Source organism: Rhipicephalus sanguineus, chromosome 7, assembly GCF_013339695.2.
Source record: "Rhipicephalus sanguineus isolate Rsan-2018 chromosome 7, BIME_Rsan_1.4, whole genome shotgun sequence".
Classification (NCBI taxonomy): domain Eukaryota; kingdom Metazoa; phylum Arthropoda; class Arachnida; order Ixodida; family Ixodidae; genus Rhipicephalus; species Rhipicephalus sanguineus.
In genome coordinates, this window is record NC_051182.1 from 160,640,848 (window position 1) to 160,655,800 (window position 14,953).

The window sequence follows — 14,953 nt, forward strand, 5'->3', positions numbered from 1 at the left end:
TTGAAGTTTAAAAGCTTGTTATGCCAGCTTTTATGCTCTATAAGCACAGTAAATTTTAAAACGTAACATATTTTACAGGTTATCTCCAGCATTCTAGCGAAAGTCAAATCCTGATAATATTCGATGTTGCTTTCACTTCCTTTGAACCAAAAGGAATGACATTTGCACACGCCTTATTTCAATTTAAAAAATATTGTGCAGGTTATGAATATGCTCATTTTTTTTATAATACGCGATATATACTATACGAAATTATTTGACCTAATTACTATTCGCTTCGAACCTAAAATTTATTATTTGCACAAGCCCAGAATTCTGCCTAGAACAACGGGCACTGAAAAATAACAAGACATACAGTACTGAAACAAAGGAATCCGATCCTGATCTCAGAGTGATAGAATATTTGCACGTTAACTGTCCTCTAATCACCATAATAATTATGCAGGTGCCGGTGGGCATTTTATGTTACTGCTTCGAGTATTGATTAGGCATATGGCATCATCTGTGTCTCAGTGGGCAGTCATATAACTGACCTTGGCCACCGGCCGGGGTTTCACGAGTCCTCGTGGCCGGTGCAGAGTGGCCGTTCCGTCCGGTTCGTAGCCGTAGTCGTAGCCGTGAGACACCTGTCGGACCACTTCGGAGTCGGTGTCGTAGCCGTGCTGCCGCCAACTGCTGACCATGTGGTACCAGTCTGACTGGGGGGCATGGTAAGGCGGCGGGTTGTGGTGGTACCCCTGGTACTGGGGCTGATATGGTGCCGACGAGTGGCTCTGGTACGCGGGGCCACCATCCTCCAAACTTTCGAGGGAACGGCCCCGGTTGGGTGAACGAACCTGCACGCAGTGTGAAGCACATTGTCTCCAGCTCTGTTCCCAAACCAATAGCGCTCTCATAATTCAGTGACCCACAACTGAATACGCTTCCCTCAACTCTGAAAGCAAGCATCAGACTGTGTGAGTTGATGGAACCATATCACATAAAAAAGGAAGAAGCAAGGTGTATCAGTGATACGTCTGTTACATTCTACGTATCGGAAACGAGATTGTTTGATTGTTGTATAGTCTAAGGTTACAATGAGACTGTGCATGTATGTTGTCTATTTCTGGGTTAGCACCCAGACCAATCCAGTTGGAAGTGCCGCTTGTCCTGTCATCGTGTTCCTCCCTCTTTTTGCGTGTGTGTTTTACTTCGCGACTCAAATATATTTTTAAATAGGCAACAAGAATGCTTAATTTATGATTAGCTCAGTGTTTGCAGTCTCTTCCTTGTAAATAGTGCACATAAATGGCAAATCTAAGTCGCACCTCCGAATGAGGACACCGTGTTGCAAGGAGTTTATATTTATAACCTGTGCACACAAATGGAGCAGCCTCACCTGCATCGACACGAAGTCGTGCTGGTACAGGTCAGATCCCGGCATGGGCGGCTGGTGGAAGGCGGGCCCGCTGAAGTGCTGCTGCTGCAGAATGAGGCTGTCCCCGCTGCCCGCGCGGTAGAAGTTGCCGCCCATCCGCGGAGGAGACTGCTGCCTGAACGTCCTCAACTGAGGAGTGCTCGGGTCCGTGTCCGACCGCAACGGCGGCACCGCGTTGGCGTGCGGGGGCGCAATCTCGCACGGCGGCTGGTTCACGCTTGGCACGGCCTGGTACGGGTGGCCCATCGGTACCGGAACTGTGCAAGCGCAACGGAGGTGACCAGTTAGGGAAGAATGTTTGGCTGCTTGGCACTTTGCTGAAGGTAAAGATTGCTTGTACATTGGAAGAAATAATGAATGCACTTTACTAACTAAGGGCTTCAGACTTAACTAATTAGCACAAAAAGGACAAAGGACGAGGTGAAGAAAACAGACTGGACATGGCACTTCACCTAGCCCTTTGTCCTTCTTGCGCTCGTTAGTTATGTCTAAAGTCCATTCGCACCAACTAGCCCAACTCACATCTCTAATAAACATCTAAGGGCATTCTGTGCATATATATGTATTCAGGGGGTCACTAATATAGTACTGGGTGTGTTCAGATAAGAACGTCGGTGCATGTCCGTTGACCCCCTGTAATTTCGCCGAAAAAAATATATTTCGTTGTCCGCGTCCCCAAGACCACAAAACTACTTTCAGTCTCGCGAAAAAAAATTTCACCTTCCTTAAAAAAATTTAGAAGTCTCCACTGAGCCGCAACCGCCTTTTTCGAATTTCGCGGAAATGGGATTTCGATGAGATGCCACAAAAAAACTATTGCAGCTGTAGGTCTGACAAACTTTCTCTACATACTACATATTGTTTAAGTTGACGAAACATTATTACTTTGCAGTTTTGATGCTGTTCTTTTAAGAAAAATATTCGCAAAATCGGCACAATGTTCAATAATGCTCAAATTTAAGATTTTTTTTCTCCGCGCGTATAAAAGCCAGACTTGCCAAAATTTTTGAGAACATTGCCATATGTTAGCTTAACAAATGGGCTGAACGAAATTGCTGAGAGTGACTTCAAACGTTAACCAGAAATGTTCAACTGAGGACAAGTCTCTAAAAATGCAATATTTCGAAGGTCATTTAAAAAAAAACACCATCTTCGATTTTCTTTAAACTCTTCATAACTAAAGCCAAGCACGTGTTCTAACTTAATCTGTAAAAACATGTTGCATTATTTTGTGAGGTAGGAGTTATGAAGCACGAAAAGTGGCCAAATTGACGTAAACTGAGTAAGCACAACATTGAGCGAGCATGGAGCAATAATTTCCATTATCATTGTTTTTAGGTCGTGAATGTGTTCCGTGGATTGACGGATTGACAGAAAAAAAGAGGAACAGTTGGTTCTGAAGAGCAAATTATTACTACATTTTACGCAAATAAAAAAAAACTTCAACATGGGTCCCAGCCACTGAGCATGCCGCGATGCTGAGTCACGCGCTTCGCAGGAATCGCTTTCAAATCTTTCGCGCATGCGAGCCTGCCTACGGCTCACAAAGGAGGTGGCTGGAGAGGATTCACGGCTGGATGTTTATCGCTTCCCATGGCACGTCGGTAATGTGATAACGCAGACGGTGCGTGGCGGCACAAGCGGCGCTTCTGGAGCCCGACCGCGCTCCCTAACAAAAAAGAAAAAAGAAAGAGCATAAACGACATAAACTCTTCATAACTAAAGCCAAGCACGTGTTCTATCTTAATCTGTAAAAACATGTTGCATTATTTTTGTGAGGCAGGAGTTAGGAAGCACGAAAAGTGGCCAAATTGACGTAAACAGAGTAACCACAAGATGAGCGAGCATGGAGCAATAGTTTCCGTTATCATTAATTTTAGGTCCTCAATGTGTTCTGTTGTGCTCGAGGGACAAGAGCTTGACAGAGAAAACCAATGAGTTGCCTTAAAGTGCAAATTTGTTGATGTGCGTGCGTGCACGCGTCGAAGTTTTGGTCCATACGTAAGGACTAACCGCGAGATTTCTAGAAATGTAGTCGAGTCGTGCTCTCGGAAGGAACATCACCCATGATGTATACACAGGGCGTCAGAGTCACAAGTCATAGTCAGACAAGTTAGACAGTCACTCACGTCCCTGAAGCAGTTGTGCTTTTTGCTCCTGGTGAAGCAACCTTGTGATCTTGATTACATGCGGCAAGGGGGGCGCCTTGCGCTAGGTGTTAGTGGCACCCAGGGTGACCGTGGTGGAAAGCCGTGGTCATGCGAGTACCACCCACAAGAGTTCACAACACTTTTTACACTTAGCAGGTGCATTATTGTTGGTGACGTTCAGTGTCATGTTTTCTTTGTTACGCCTGTATCACTGCGTTCTTCGGAACGATACTTTTTGCTTCTTTACACGAGGCATGGTTGTCACTCAATAAAATTGACCTGATTTCGTAATGAACGTTTTTCATTTTGTAGAGAATCATTTTTAGCTGAAGAAGCTCCGCTGTGGAGTTATTCTTGTTTCATGAGCTGAAAAGCAGCGTCTAATCCGGCACTTTCTTCTTTGGACATTCGGCTGTTCTTGCAACAAGCAATTCGTTGCGCTCTTGGCTGACGCGCGTCCACTGCGACATGTGCCACGACTGAATACCATGCACTGGACGGATGCTCTGCCACTCCTTTGTTTTCGATTCCCTGAATGCTTTCAAGTCAGCACTTGGAAGGTGAATCAGCGTCACATTCTGTAGCTTTGTGTTGAGAACATCCACCATGTCTTTCGCGCACTTAATAACTGATGTGGCGGAGCTGCGGAGGTTGTGTAAGGTTGGTGATGCTTGACGACGCCCCCAATTCCATCGCAAGCATTCTTGCCGTGCCCCGCTGCGGAAAATAGCCACTGCACCGAGGCGTATTTGGTAGCTGTAAGTTCGTGAAGCTGGTACCTGTTCTTGAAATGGCTCGGGGCACCATCACTGACGTATGTAACATGTGCATATAAAGGAGCAACACCCTCGAGCCACTCGTGCACCTTTGCGAGAGCGTAGCATGCGTGGGCGGAGTCGTGGCTAGTGTCATCGCTTATAAGAGCGCAGCTGCGGGTTCCTTTCTAGTCGTGACGACGCATGTGAAGATGGAGACTTGGGTTTTTTGCCAGTGATATGACTGAACTTCTCCCGGCAGAACTACGGTCCAGTTTTCTGCGAAGTCAAAATGCAAGAGGACGCAGCCTTTCTCGAGGGATTGTTTTGATTCGCTAATGGCTCTGCCCTGGACGTGCCGAATGTACTCATGCGGCACCCATTTTTTTAAGCACTGTTGAAGGTGTTGCACAAAATCGTCCGGACTTACTTCTTTTTTGACCAAATCTCCTTTCTGCCAGGTTGCGAACACAACTTCCTCTTCTTCTGGGATCCCTAGATCAGGCGCTGTAATAACTTGAGGTGTGGGGCACGAGTCACACAAAGATAGAAAACACCGTCTGGACGGCGGTTTACAAACGGTCAAATCACGAAGGCCTTCGATGCTTTTCTTCTGACTAGTGGCTATTTCTAAGGCCCGTGCACTTAGCTTAGCGTTTGCGCAGTATGTGCAGACGCAAACTTCCTGAGGCGCAGTGCACACAACCCATTTCGGCCTCAAGGAGGAGAACTTCGTGAGCCCGATACCTGTGTCAGGGTGAGCAGCTTTAAATAGACGAAATGTTTCCCGAATGGACCTGGTCATCAGCCGTTTTGAAATGTACTCTTCTTGTCCATTAGATGTAATTGCAATGACATCTTTCTTGTTTGGGCTTTGTTGGGTGCAGTTGAGCTCATCTTCAGTATAGTATTTCATTGCTGCCTGTATGTCTTCTGGGTTCAGTTTCGATCTGGTGTAGAGGTCCGGACTTGACCACACCCCATGGGTGTCTCTGTACTTTCTGGATTTCCGAATGAGGTGCCGAGTTGCGGATGGAATCATTTCTCGAATCTGCTGATGAGAAAGGTTCACAGGGAGCAATGTCAGGAGGCGGCAGCGTTCATGATATGATTCGCAGGTGTCGAACGCGTCCTTTAGGTTGCGCAGCCACTCGCGACACGTGTTGCAGGTTTCCGCTGAAGGACCAGGTTCCTCTGTAGTGCCGTACGCTGCTGTAAGGCCAGCAGAAATTGTCCTCGACACAGCAGCCTCGATCTCCGCTTTCTTGCGCTTGGCGTAGGACACTCGGCAATGTGCTTTCAATTTCGCCGGAATTTTCAGGGGTGTTACGTCGGTTGTCTTAACGAATACGTTTAGCTCTTCGACAGCACTTTGTTCGGGAACAAAATTTTCGTCAGAATGAGATGCATCCGGAGACACTACAGCAATCTGTTTGAAGCGGTTGAAACAGTTCTGGCACAAAATGTCGGTTTCTCTGATCGTTGAGGCTTCTTCTGGCATGCGCTTCCTTAGTAAGGTGACATCCAAGTCTTTTACACATCGAAAGTTCCGCTTGTAGGCAATCTTCTTATGCCTCTTTAGGTAGTCAGCGCAAAACGCTCGCTCTGAGCTCCACAACGTGGCCATCAATATCAGGGGACTGCAATACGCGCACGTGTACTCCCGTTCGTCGACCCGCAGAGGACCGCCGGGTTGTCGACGACGAGCGTAAGTGACGTAAGTGAAAGCCGACGTTCTCTTACTACTTCGACCTTTGTGAAGCGAGTTGAGCTGTTTCTTGTTTATGCTCTTTCTTTTTTCTTTTTTGTTAGGGAGCGCGGTCGGGCTCCAGAAGCGCCGCTTGTGCCGCCACGCACCGTCTGCGTTATCACATTACCGACGTGCCATGGGAAGCGACAAACATCCAGCCGTGAATCCTCTCCAGCCACCTCCTTTGTGAGCCGTAGGCAGGCTCGCATGCGCGAAAGATTTTGAAAGCGATTCCTGCGAAGCGCGTGACTCAGCATCGCGGCATGCTCAGTGGCTGGGACCCATGTTGAAGTTTTTTTTTATTTGCGTAAAATGTAGTAATAATTTGCTCTTCAGAACCAACTGTTCCTCTTTTTTTCTGTCAATCCGTCAATCCACAGAACACATTCACGACCTAAAAACAATGATAATGGAAATTATTGCTCCATGCTCGCTCAATGTTGTGCTTACTCAGTTTACGTCAATTTGGCCACTTTTCGTGCTTCATAACTCCTACCTCACAAAAATAATGCAATATGTTTTTACAGATTAAGTTAGAACACGTGCTTGGCTTTAGTTATGAAGAGTTTAAAGAAAATCGAAGATGGTGTTTTTTTAAATGACCTTCGAAATATTGCATTTTTAGAGACTTGTCCTCAGTTGAACATTTCTGGTTAACGTTTGAAGTCACTCTCAGCAATTTCGTTCAGCCCATTTGTTAAGCTAACATATGGCAATGTTCTCAAAAATTTTGGCAAGTCTGGCTTTTATACGCGCGGAGAAAAAAAATCTTAAATTTGAGCATTATTGAACATTGTGCGATTTTGCGAATATTTTTCTTAAAAGAACAGCATCAAAACTGCAAAGTAATAATGTTTCGTCAACTTAAACAATATGTAGTATGTAGAGAAAGTTTGTCAGACCTACAGCTGCAATAGTTTTTTTGTGGCATCTCATCGAAATCCCATTTCCGCGAAATTCGAAAAAGGCGGTTGCGGCTCAGTGGAGACTTCTAAATTTTTTTAAGGAAGGTGAAATTTTTTTTCGCGAGACTAAAAGTAGTTTTGTGGTCTTGGGGACGCGGACAACGAAATATATTTTTTTTGGCGAAATTACAGCGGGTCGACGGACATGCACCGACGTTCTTATCTGAACACACCCTACTACACTCGCAAAGCGTCTACATGTGCTTACATAGAGCCCCTTCAGGTGCCATGACCACAGATTGAAAGGCAACATCAGAATTGCTCAAGTGTCCTCCAAGTTTTTTAGTGAAAGTGATTTGTCTTTGCCAGTTCTGACCTGTGACGGCAATGAAACGGACATTGAGATTTTGTTGAATCGAACTTCTCCATTAAAAAATCCCTTCTGGACCCACACATATTTGCACATAATACACACAGATTTAGATCAGTGTTGAACCAAATGACGTTCAGGTGTGCTTGCGGAGAAAGGAACTGAAAAACTGACCGTGTGAGCCGGGCCTGGCTGCCAGCAGCTGGCCCATGTCGACGCTCGAGTGCCGTGCGTCCCCGTAGTGCATCGCCTGCCGCGAACCGCTGTTGAGGTCGCGCACCTTCTTGATGGCCAGCATCAACTTCTTCTGGTGACCTACACATTGGGGGGGGGAATCAATCAACGGTAGATCGAAGGTAGATCATGCACTGAAACATGCATGAGCAATCTTCATGAAACAGTGCCATAAAGGCACCTTGCACACTAATTTTTGCGAATGACCTGCATCCCAACTTCAGCTCCGTACTTTGTGTATCTTTTGTAAGCATTTTACGCAAGAAACTACGGCACGACTGGCTACAACAACTTAAAATAAAAGCCTTGCAACTCTTCACACAAGCTTTTACGGGGACTTGTACATCTCCCGATACACACCTAGCTTTTGAATGCCTATGTCTTCGAGGTCTTCCCAGGTGAGATCAGCCACCCTGTCGACGGTGGCGTAGCCCTGCTGACACAGCGAACCGTAGTACTGCTCAAGCCTCAGGAGTTTCAGCCACGTGAGAAGATTGTCCTGCGCATCATTACAATTCACAGTGGAGAATGTGAGAAAATCATTCTAAGAAATGCACAGGACAGATACGTCACCTGTCGAGAGCACTGTGACACAATCACTGTATAAAGTATAGACACACAATGTGCACATTAATACAATGTAAGATGTTATGATTCCACTTGTCAGAACAATTCATTTTGCAAATATGTATTCTTTTATTATTACCCACCTTTCATGTCAGACCCATCAAGCTACTGACTCACCTAATTATTTATTTATGTCATTGACAAGACATGACTGTTGCAATGCAGGAGACAAAAGGCGACGTTAAGGGTCTATGCCTCTAGCACCCCAATTTACATTCATTGCAAAACGGCATTGGAAAAAAACACGGTTGATTCCTCCGTCATAGGAATCGGAATAACACGAAAGTAAAGCGTGCCTTTACAGAAGTAACTGAATGCTTACTGTACATTTATATAAGAGAGTTTGCACAATGTATATTGATGTCTGGCAGCTAATGGCGCCGTTTACGTGTATGCACCCACTTTGATGATTGGTGGTACATCTCCATCGCGACGACTAACGTCCATGTTGAATGATTAAACAAACCCTTGTGGTAGCTGTAGTAGTTAACGGTCAAAGCGTAATCAGAGAACGAGGTGTGATAGCCAGAAGAGCGTCGCATATTGGACGCAGAACTTGGTTGCCATCCCGCGGCATGTTAAAAATGTGATTGAACACCACGGCCGGACTAGAGGGAAACGCAAAGTGCGTCGTGCCGCCCCGGTAGCCCGGCCGCGATTTTTCTCGGGGCGAGCGCGTGAGCATGGAACCGCGGTGTCACAGCCAGGTGAGGCAGGCGCGCGTCGCACAGCTATTTTTGGTTTGTATTAGCGTGATGCTGAGCGAGGCCGACGCTTTTACGACGCTTGGGCAAAGGTCGCCACCTCGTGGTGTGTTAAGGCATTGACAAAATTCAACTTCTATTGACAACGCGCCGAATGGGACGGACGCGTAACGCGTTGCAGGTGCTAGTCGCGGAGGCCACAGCAATGACGAATTACTTTACCACTCCCAGAGGTCAACACCACCCAGCCAACCAGGAGAGTGGTAGATATAAAAGGCGCATTCGTGAAGCCTCCTGAGTCTGTGACCGTGGCACAGTGGATAGCGTGCCCGCATCTGCTGTTAAGGAGCGAGCGGTCGTGGGTTCGATGCCCGTTGACGGTACCTTTTTTTTCTTTGCCATCTGATTGTGTATATTTTTTCGACGTCATTTCCGTGACGGAAATACGTCACTGAACTCTTGGTGGACCCCGGCATAAAACACTTTCGTGTTAAAAAGAAAAACAACAGACAGTAACGTTTGTAGACAGCTAGTAAGCAGAATTATACAAAAAATACTTTAACCCTCTTATCTTGAGTTCCCTCCAAACTTAAGGATAAAATCTGATTGTGAAAAAGATGAAATGCATGTACCGGTTTGTAGTCTGGAATCCCATCTGAAATGTTCAGGTTGCTGATCTCCGACTTGAGCTTCCTCCGATGTGCTGGCTTTGTGATGCCGATGGCTGTCAGGTCCTGCATTACACGGCAGTGTCGTGAGCGTGACAAAAAGTTCAGCCACTTCCACATCGTCAAAACAGCTGTCTTCGTCTTCACCATTTCGTTTTAATTATTTGAAGAAAATCATCATCATCATTTCGAGCACATAACCATCATTTTGAACGAAGGGGAATTCTACGGGCTTGTTTTTCTTTGTTAGACACACCGGTAATGAGAACTAACAGACAATCAAGCCAAGAAAAGTACAGGGGATGTTATCTGTAGTAATTATGATATAAATGTGAAGAAATTTAAAAAGTGCACGAAAAGACAACTTGCGGCCGGCAGGGACCGAACCTGCAACCTTCTAATAACGCATCTGAAGCTCTACCATCGGTAGAGCATCGCGTTGGTGGAACGTCACGTTGGTGGAACATCGGACGCGTTATTCAAAGGTTGCAGGTTCAGTACCTGCCGGCAGCAAGTGGTCTTTTAGTTCACTTTTTTTAATTTCTTCACATTTATATCATAATTACTACAAATAACATCCCCTGTACTATCCTCGGCTTGATTGTCCGTTAGTTCTTATTAATCATCATTTCGAGCATCATAATCATACCTTCGTTTTATTTATATCTTTATTCATCCCGCCTCTGGTTACGCGACCTGCATGATGCCTATGACTACAATGGCACAGCGTAGGCTAAGGCAAATGCGTACTACAAAATGACAACCGACCAACAAACTGGGAGTTGGGTGCATACCTCTGGGGTCATTCGTGATATGGTAGGCATGTCATAGCCCGCCTGCAGGAACAGGTGTGTGTACTCTTCAAAGTGAAGGTTCTTCAGCCATGTCGTGAGCACCTCAGTGTCCTGCAAGAGGCAAAAACTAAGCCTTAGAATACTGCAGTATGGAAACACGTGTCACAGTATTCCCAGTAGCCAAATGACTTTTACGGTAGGACATGGCTGTGAGAGTTTATGAGAGTATTACTGTAAAAGCACCCCCAACAGAGGTAAGCAACTCTGCAGTCTACTGTTAGCACTTCCCACCACACACTGTGGCATGTGTCACTAGCACACGTGTAACTCACACAAGTGTCACTTGCAATGTACTAACCATCAACAAACCAACAGCATGGGAGATTAAAATCAGGGCCGTAACTAAGGGAGGGGTGTTGAGGGGGTTCTGACACCCCCCGAAATTTTTTCATGCTTTAACTTTTCGTGTGGCACTAAAATACTTTCACGCCTTCACAGCGACAATTAGTTGCCAAAGTGAGCCGTTATACACAAAAACACCCACCGAAAAAAATTCCTGGGTACGGCCCTGATTAAAATCATGATTGAAAATCAACAGCAGACTACATGCACATCCATGAAGTGTTTTCACATTTGGTTATTTTTGTGATACAGCACTAGCTGATATATACTGTGAACTAGCTAGCTAATACTAACTTATACTATGAGCACACCACTTTGGCAGTGCTATTTGCAGTATTAAGCTCAGTCACGAAAAGTGCAAGCCAGAACATCAAGCGTTCTTGAAAAACATGACACATCAAGGACTTGGCTTTTGGGCTGCACCAAGTCGTGTTGCACGCCACAGCTTCTTATTCCTAAGTACGCAACACAACCTTAATGTGTCACATACAAACGCATGCACTAACACGCATAAAGGGCATTTGAGCCCCCTACCCCTTCCCCCCAAAAAATAATTCCTGGCTGCACCCCTGCGACTCTTCATCACAAAATTTATTGCGGATCAATGCATGTACTGCGGTGAAGAGTGCCTCACCTCAGCCCCATACGCGCTCAATGAACTCGGCCGCGAATCGCTTCGATATTCGCCGCCCGCGGGCATGAGTCACATCGAGTGGAAAGCGACGAGCACCTGTGATCCTTCAACTCGCGAGCCGACGAAGGAGGAGGCGCAATATAAGAAATCGAGCTAGCCAATAGCATCCCAACAACATACGCGCTGCGAACGCCTCGCGTAACAACAAACACGCGCACCGCGGCGCAGCTAGCACTCTTCTTGAAAAGCCTTCCGGCCGCTGTTTTTGAGAGGCCCCTTCGTATGGTGACACGTATTCGGTTATTTCTCACGCGCATCGTGTGTCTCCTCCCGCAGTTCGCGCTTCGGCGCGGAGCAACGTATTCCAACCCCGAGGGGCTGTTTTATGGTACGTGCGCACGCGCCGCCTTCTCCATCGCAAACGAAACGACGAAAACTTTCTATTTCGGGAAGCGGAAGCTGCGCGTGGGGAGCAGTCAGTCGCACAGAGGCGGAAGAAAAGGGGATGTGGGGAATCGGATATGGGGAAAGGAGGAAGGCGTCGGGGGAGTCGCGTGTGAGGCAAGCCGGGAGCACCTCCTTTCTGGACCATTGCACGCGAGTACAAGGCGGACGTCACAGCTGTCGGCAGAGCATTTTTTTTGGGGGTGGGGGGGATTTACGCATATTTACAACAGCCCAGAGGGATTATGGCTGCACCCAGGGAGCCCTTGTTTAAAAGGTGCATAAGGAAGTCGAGCATAGGGCATATGGTGCGCCGCCTGGATGGATCCATGACGAGTAAATGATGTAGGATACATTCAGGAAGAGCGCGCGGGAGGGCACAGAGAAAACCTTCAAGAGAAAGGGGAGGGGAAAGAGGGAAGCGTGGGGGATTGGAGTGGGGAAGGAGGGACAGCACAGTCGAGCTGCTTGCGAGAAAAGCGGGTGCGTGCAAATCCCCCGAAGACGCGTACGCGTACATATTTGCTCCGTGGGAGTATAAAGAAAAGGCGCCGAGGAGTCGGCAGCGCGCGTCGCCGCGCCGTGACTCATCGACGCGCAGTGTACCACCCAGAGGGAGTGGAAGAAAACACAGCAACCGAATGAAAACAAAGAAGTGAACAAAAAATGGATAAACGAAGGATAGAGGAACAAGAAGAAGAAGGAGGTCGGCGACAGTAGCGAGGCTGAAGCTCGAAGCTTCGAAACAGGATGCGGCGCGCGGGAAGACACACACACACACACACACACACACAGCTTGGGATTGCACGAAGGCGAACGCGAGAGCATGGCGCTTTTCGAGGAGGAAGGGGAAAAGCAAAGCGGCAGCCAGCAGTGTCTCCTTCCCTCTTCTTTCCCGCCAAAGAAATGGGGCGATATATGATTGGGGAGAGAAGCGAGTCTACAGTGCCGGCTGTCCCTTCACTCGCGCTAGAGGGAAGAAAAAGGGAAAATCTGCACCACTCTACTCTCCCTCATTCCCTACTTTATTTGTCGCTACGATAAACAAGTAGGAGAGCGCGTATAAAGTGTCCCGTTATCCAAGGAACAGAAAAAACGGCAGTAGGGTTAAGCAACGGGGAAAGATAGTATGAAGCGTCCCGCCATCGAACACAAAGAATAATATCTGGGGTTTAACGTCCCAAAACCACGATATGATTATGAGAGACGCCGTAGTGGAGGGCTCCGGAAATTTCGACCACCTGGGGTTCTTTAACGTGCACCTAAATCTGAGTACACGGGCCTCAAACATTTTCGCCTCCATCGAAAATGCAGCCGCCGCAGCCGGGATTCGATCCCGCGACCTTCGGGTCAGCAGTCGAGCGCCATAACCACTAGACCACTGTGGCGGGGCCGAACACAAAGAAAGAGTAGCAGGATTAAGATAGGGGAATGAAATGGGGACCGAGGAAAACAAAACGGGGAAGAAACGCAGCTGTACACAACCGCGCAAACGCTTAAGTACACGTCCCTGCCTTCCAGCAGCAAGAAACAATTTCGATTTACCCACGAAGGATCCGCCGAGCAAAAGGCGGGGAGTGGTTGCGCCTTCTTTCGATGTACACTGCAGAAAGCGCGAAGAAAAGCTAACGCGTCGAATGACCCGGCAGCAGAAACGAGAGAACAGGGCCAGCAAGGAAAAGACGCGGGTAGGCGAAAGGAACTGCCTCCTTCGCTTTCCCCATCAAGGCGGCGGCGGCGCCTTTGGGGATAAAAAAAAGGAGGGATTCTGGCTGCCAGAGCACGTCGCTTCGAGTGCCTCTCCGGCGGCTTGCTCGCTACAACCACCACGTCGGGAGCCACGCCGTGCTCTCCCAATCGTGTTCGAGCACTTTTCGACCCCCCCCTCCCCTTGTCTGTGCCGGCTTTCCGGCAAAACCCCTTGGGGAAGAAAAGAAGGCGGGGAGAAAAAAGGAGCAATACTACTGTTCGCCAGGTGTTCCGGGCGCGCGCCAACGGGATAGCTACGCCACGGAGCGGCGGTACGCGTTAAGGTTGGCCCGCAGGTGACGTCACGTAAGAAGTACATGAAGTGACCGCTAGGGATGGAGTTCCATCGCGATAATGGGTTTTTCGCCTGCACTGCATTTGTTTGGAAGACGGATGCGGCTGATGAAGTGTACCTTTCGGGACATATTGCGCCGGTTGGGTCTGGAGTGGCGATGAAAAACGTAAGCTTCTTTCATGGTTTGAAATATTAAGCGTATACGAAGCACCGGTCCCAAGAAAAATACCAACACAAAGAGATACGTCCCAGACAACACAATAACAACCTCAGGACATCCTCAGTATGCCACCTTGAGGACATTATGATGCCCTCAGAACGTCCTGTTAAGGTACTAGAATGGCACTATAATCCAGTGCTGTTGTCCGTACTCATAACAACCTCAGGACGTCCTCAAAACAACACTTCAGGACTTTTTAGTATGTTTTCAGAACAACCATTGTGCAGACCGGTTCGGTACCGTAGGCTGTGATATTTGTATACTACATATGATTTATTTCTTTTAAGGTATTTACATACATTAAAGGAAAACACCTCTGTAAGGGTTTATGTATGTATACTGCGTCAAGAAACGGAGAGGTGACAAAAGTCTTGACTATAAAAAAAAAACAAAAAACAAGAGTTTTGTTGGCTGAAATTCATTTATTTAAACAGTAATTAGTCCCGACTGGTTATGAGGACCGCTTTTCTTTCAGGCATCCGAGTCCGAGTAGCAGAGGCAGTGTCTGAAAAAAAAAAGCAATATTAAGGAATTCAACACACAAATTTGCAAGATGTTTACTGTACCGGGCTACTCCTGCAAAAAAAAGAGAGAGACGTGAAATAAAGGCAGTTACGATTTTAATGAAAGGATTAATACATGCAAAAGGAACCAGATGCTGCCCGTGTAGAACAATGCTACATTTCATGACATGTCTCATGTGATGTCACCGCAGCAGCGACGACTGCGACTCAATGGCCCACGTTTGTAAACTTCCTTGGAAGTCGGCACAATGTCCTCGTCACCAGGTATTCACAGTGCACTCATTAGTGCTAGAGGCTCCGCTCTGACAGCC

At 47.2% G+C, this 14,953-nt stretch overlaps 1 protein-coding gene across 1 annotated transcript in view; it reads right to left on the minus strand.

Moving 5' to 3' along the window:
* Positions 1–14,953, minus strand: part of LOC119399222 (caskin-1) — a 512,467-nt gene that overhangs the window by 15,435 nt on the left and 482,079 nt on the right. The window contains exon 19 of the mRNA XM_049417581.1: positions 534–836. Within this exon, the coding sequence (XP_049273538.1) occupies positions 534–836 (303 nt within the window). The remainder of the gene's footprint in view (positions 1–533; positions 837–14,953) is intronic.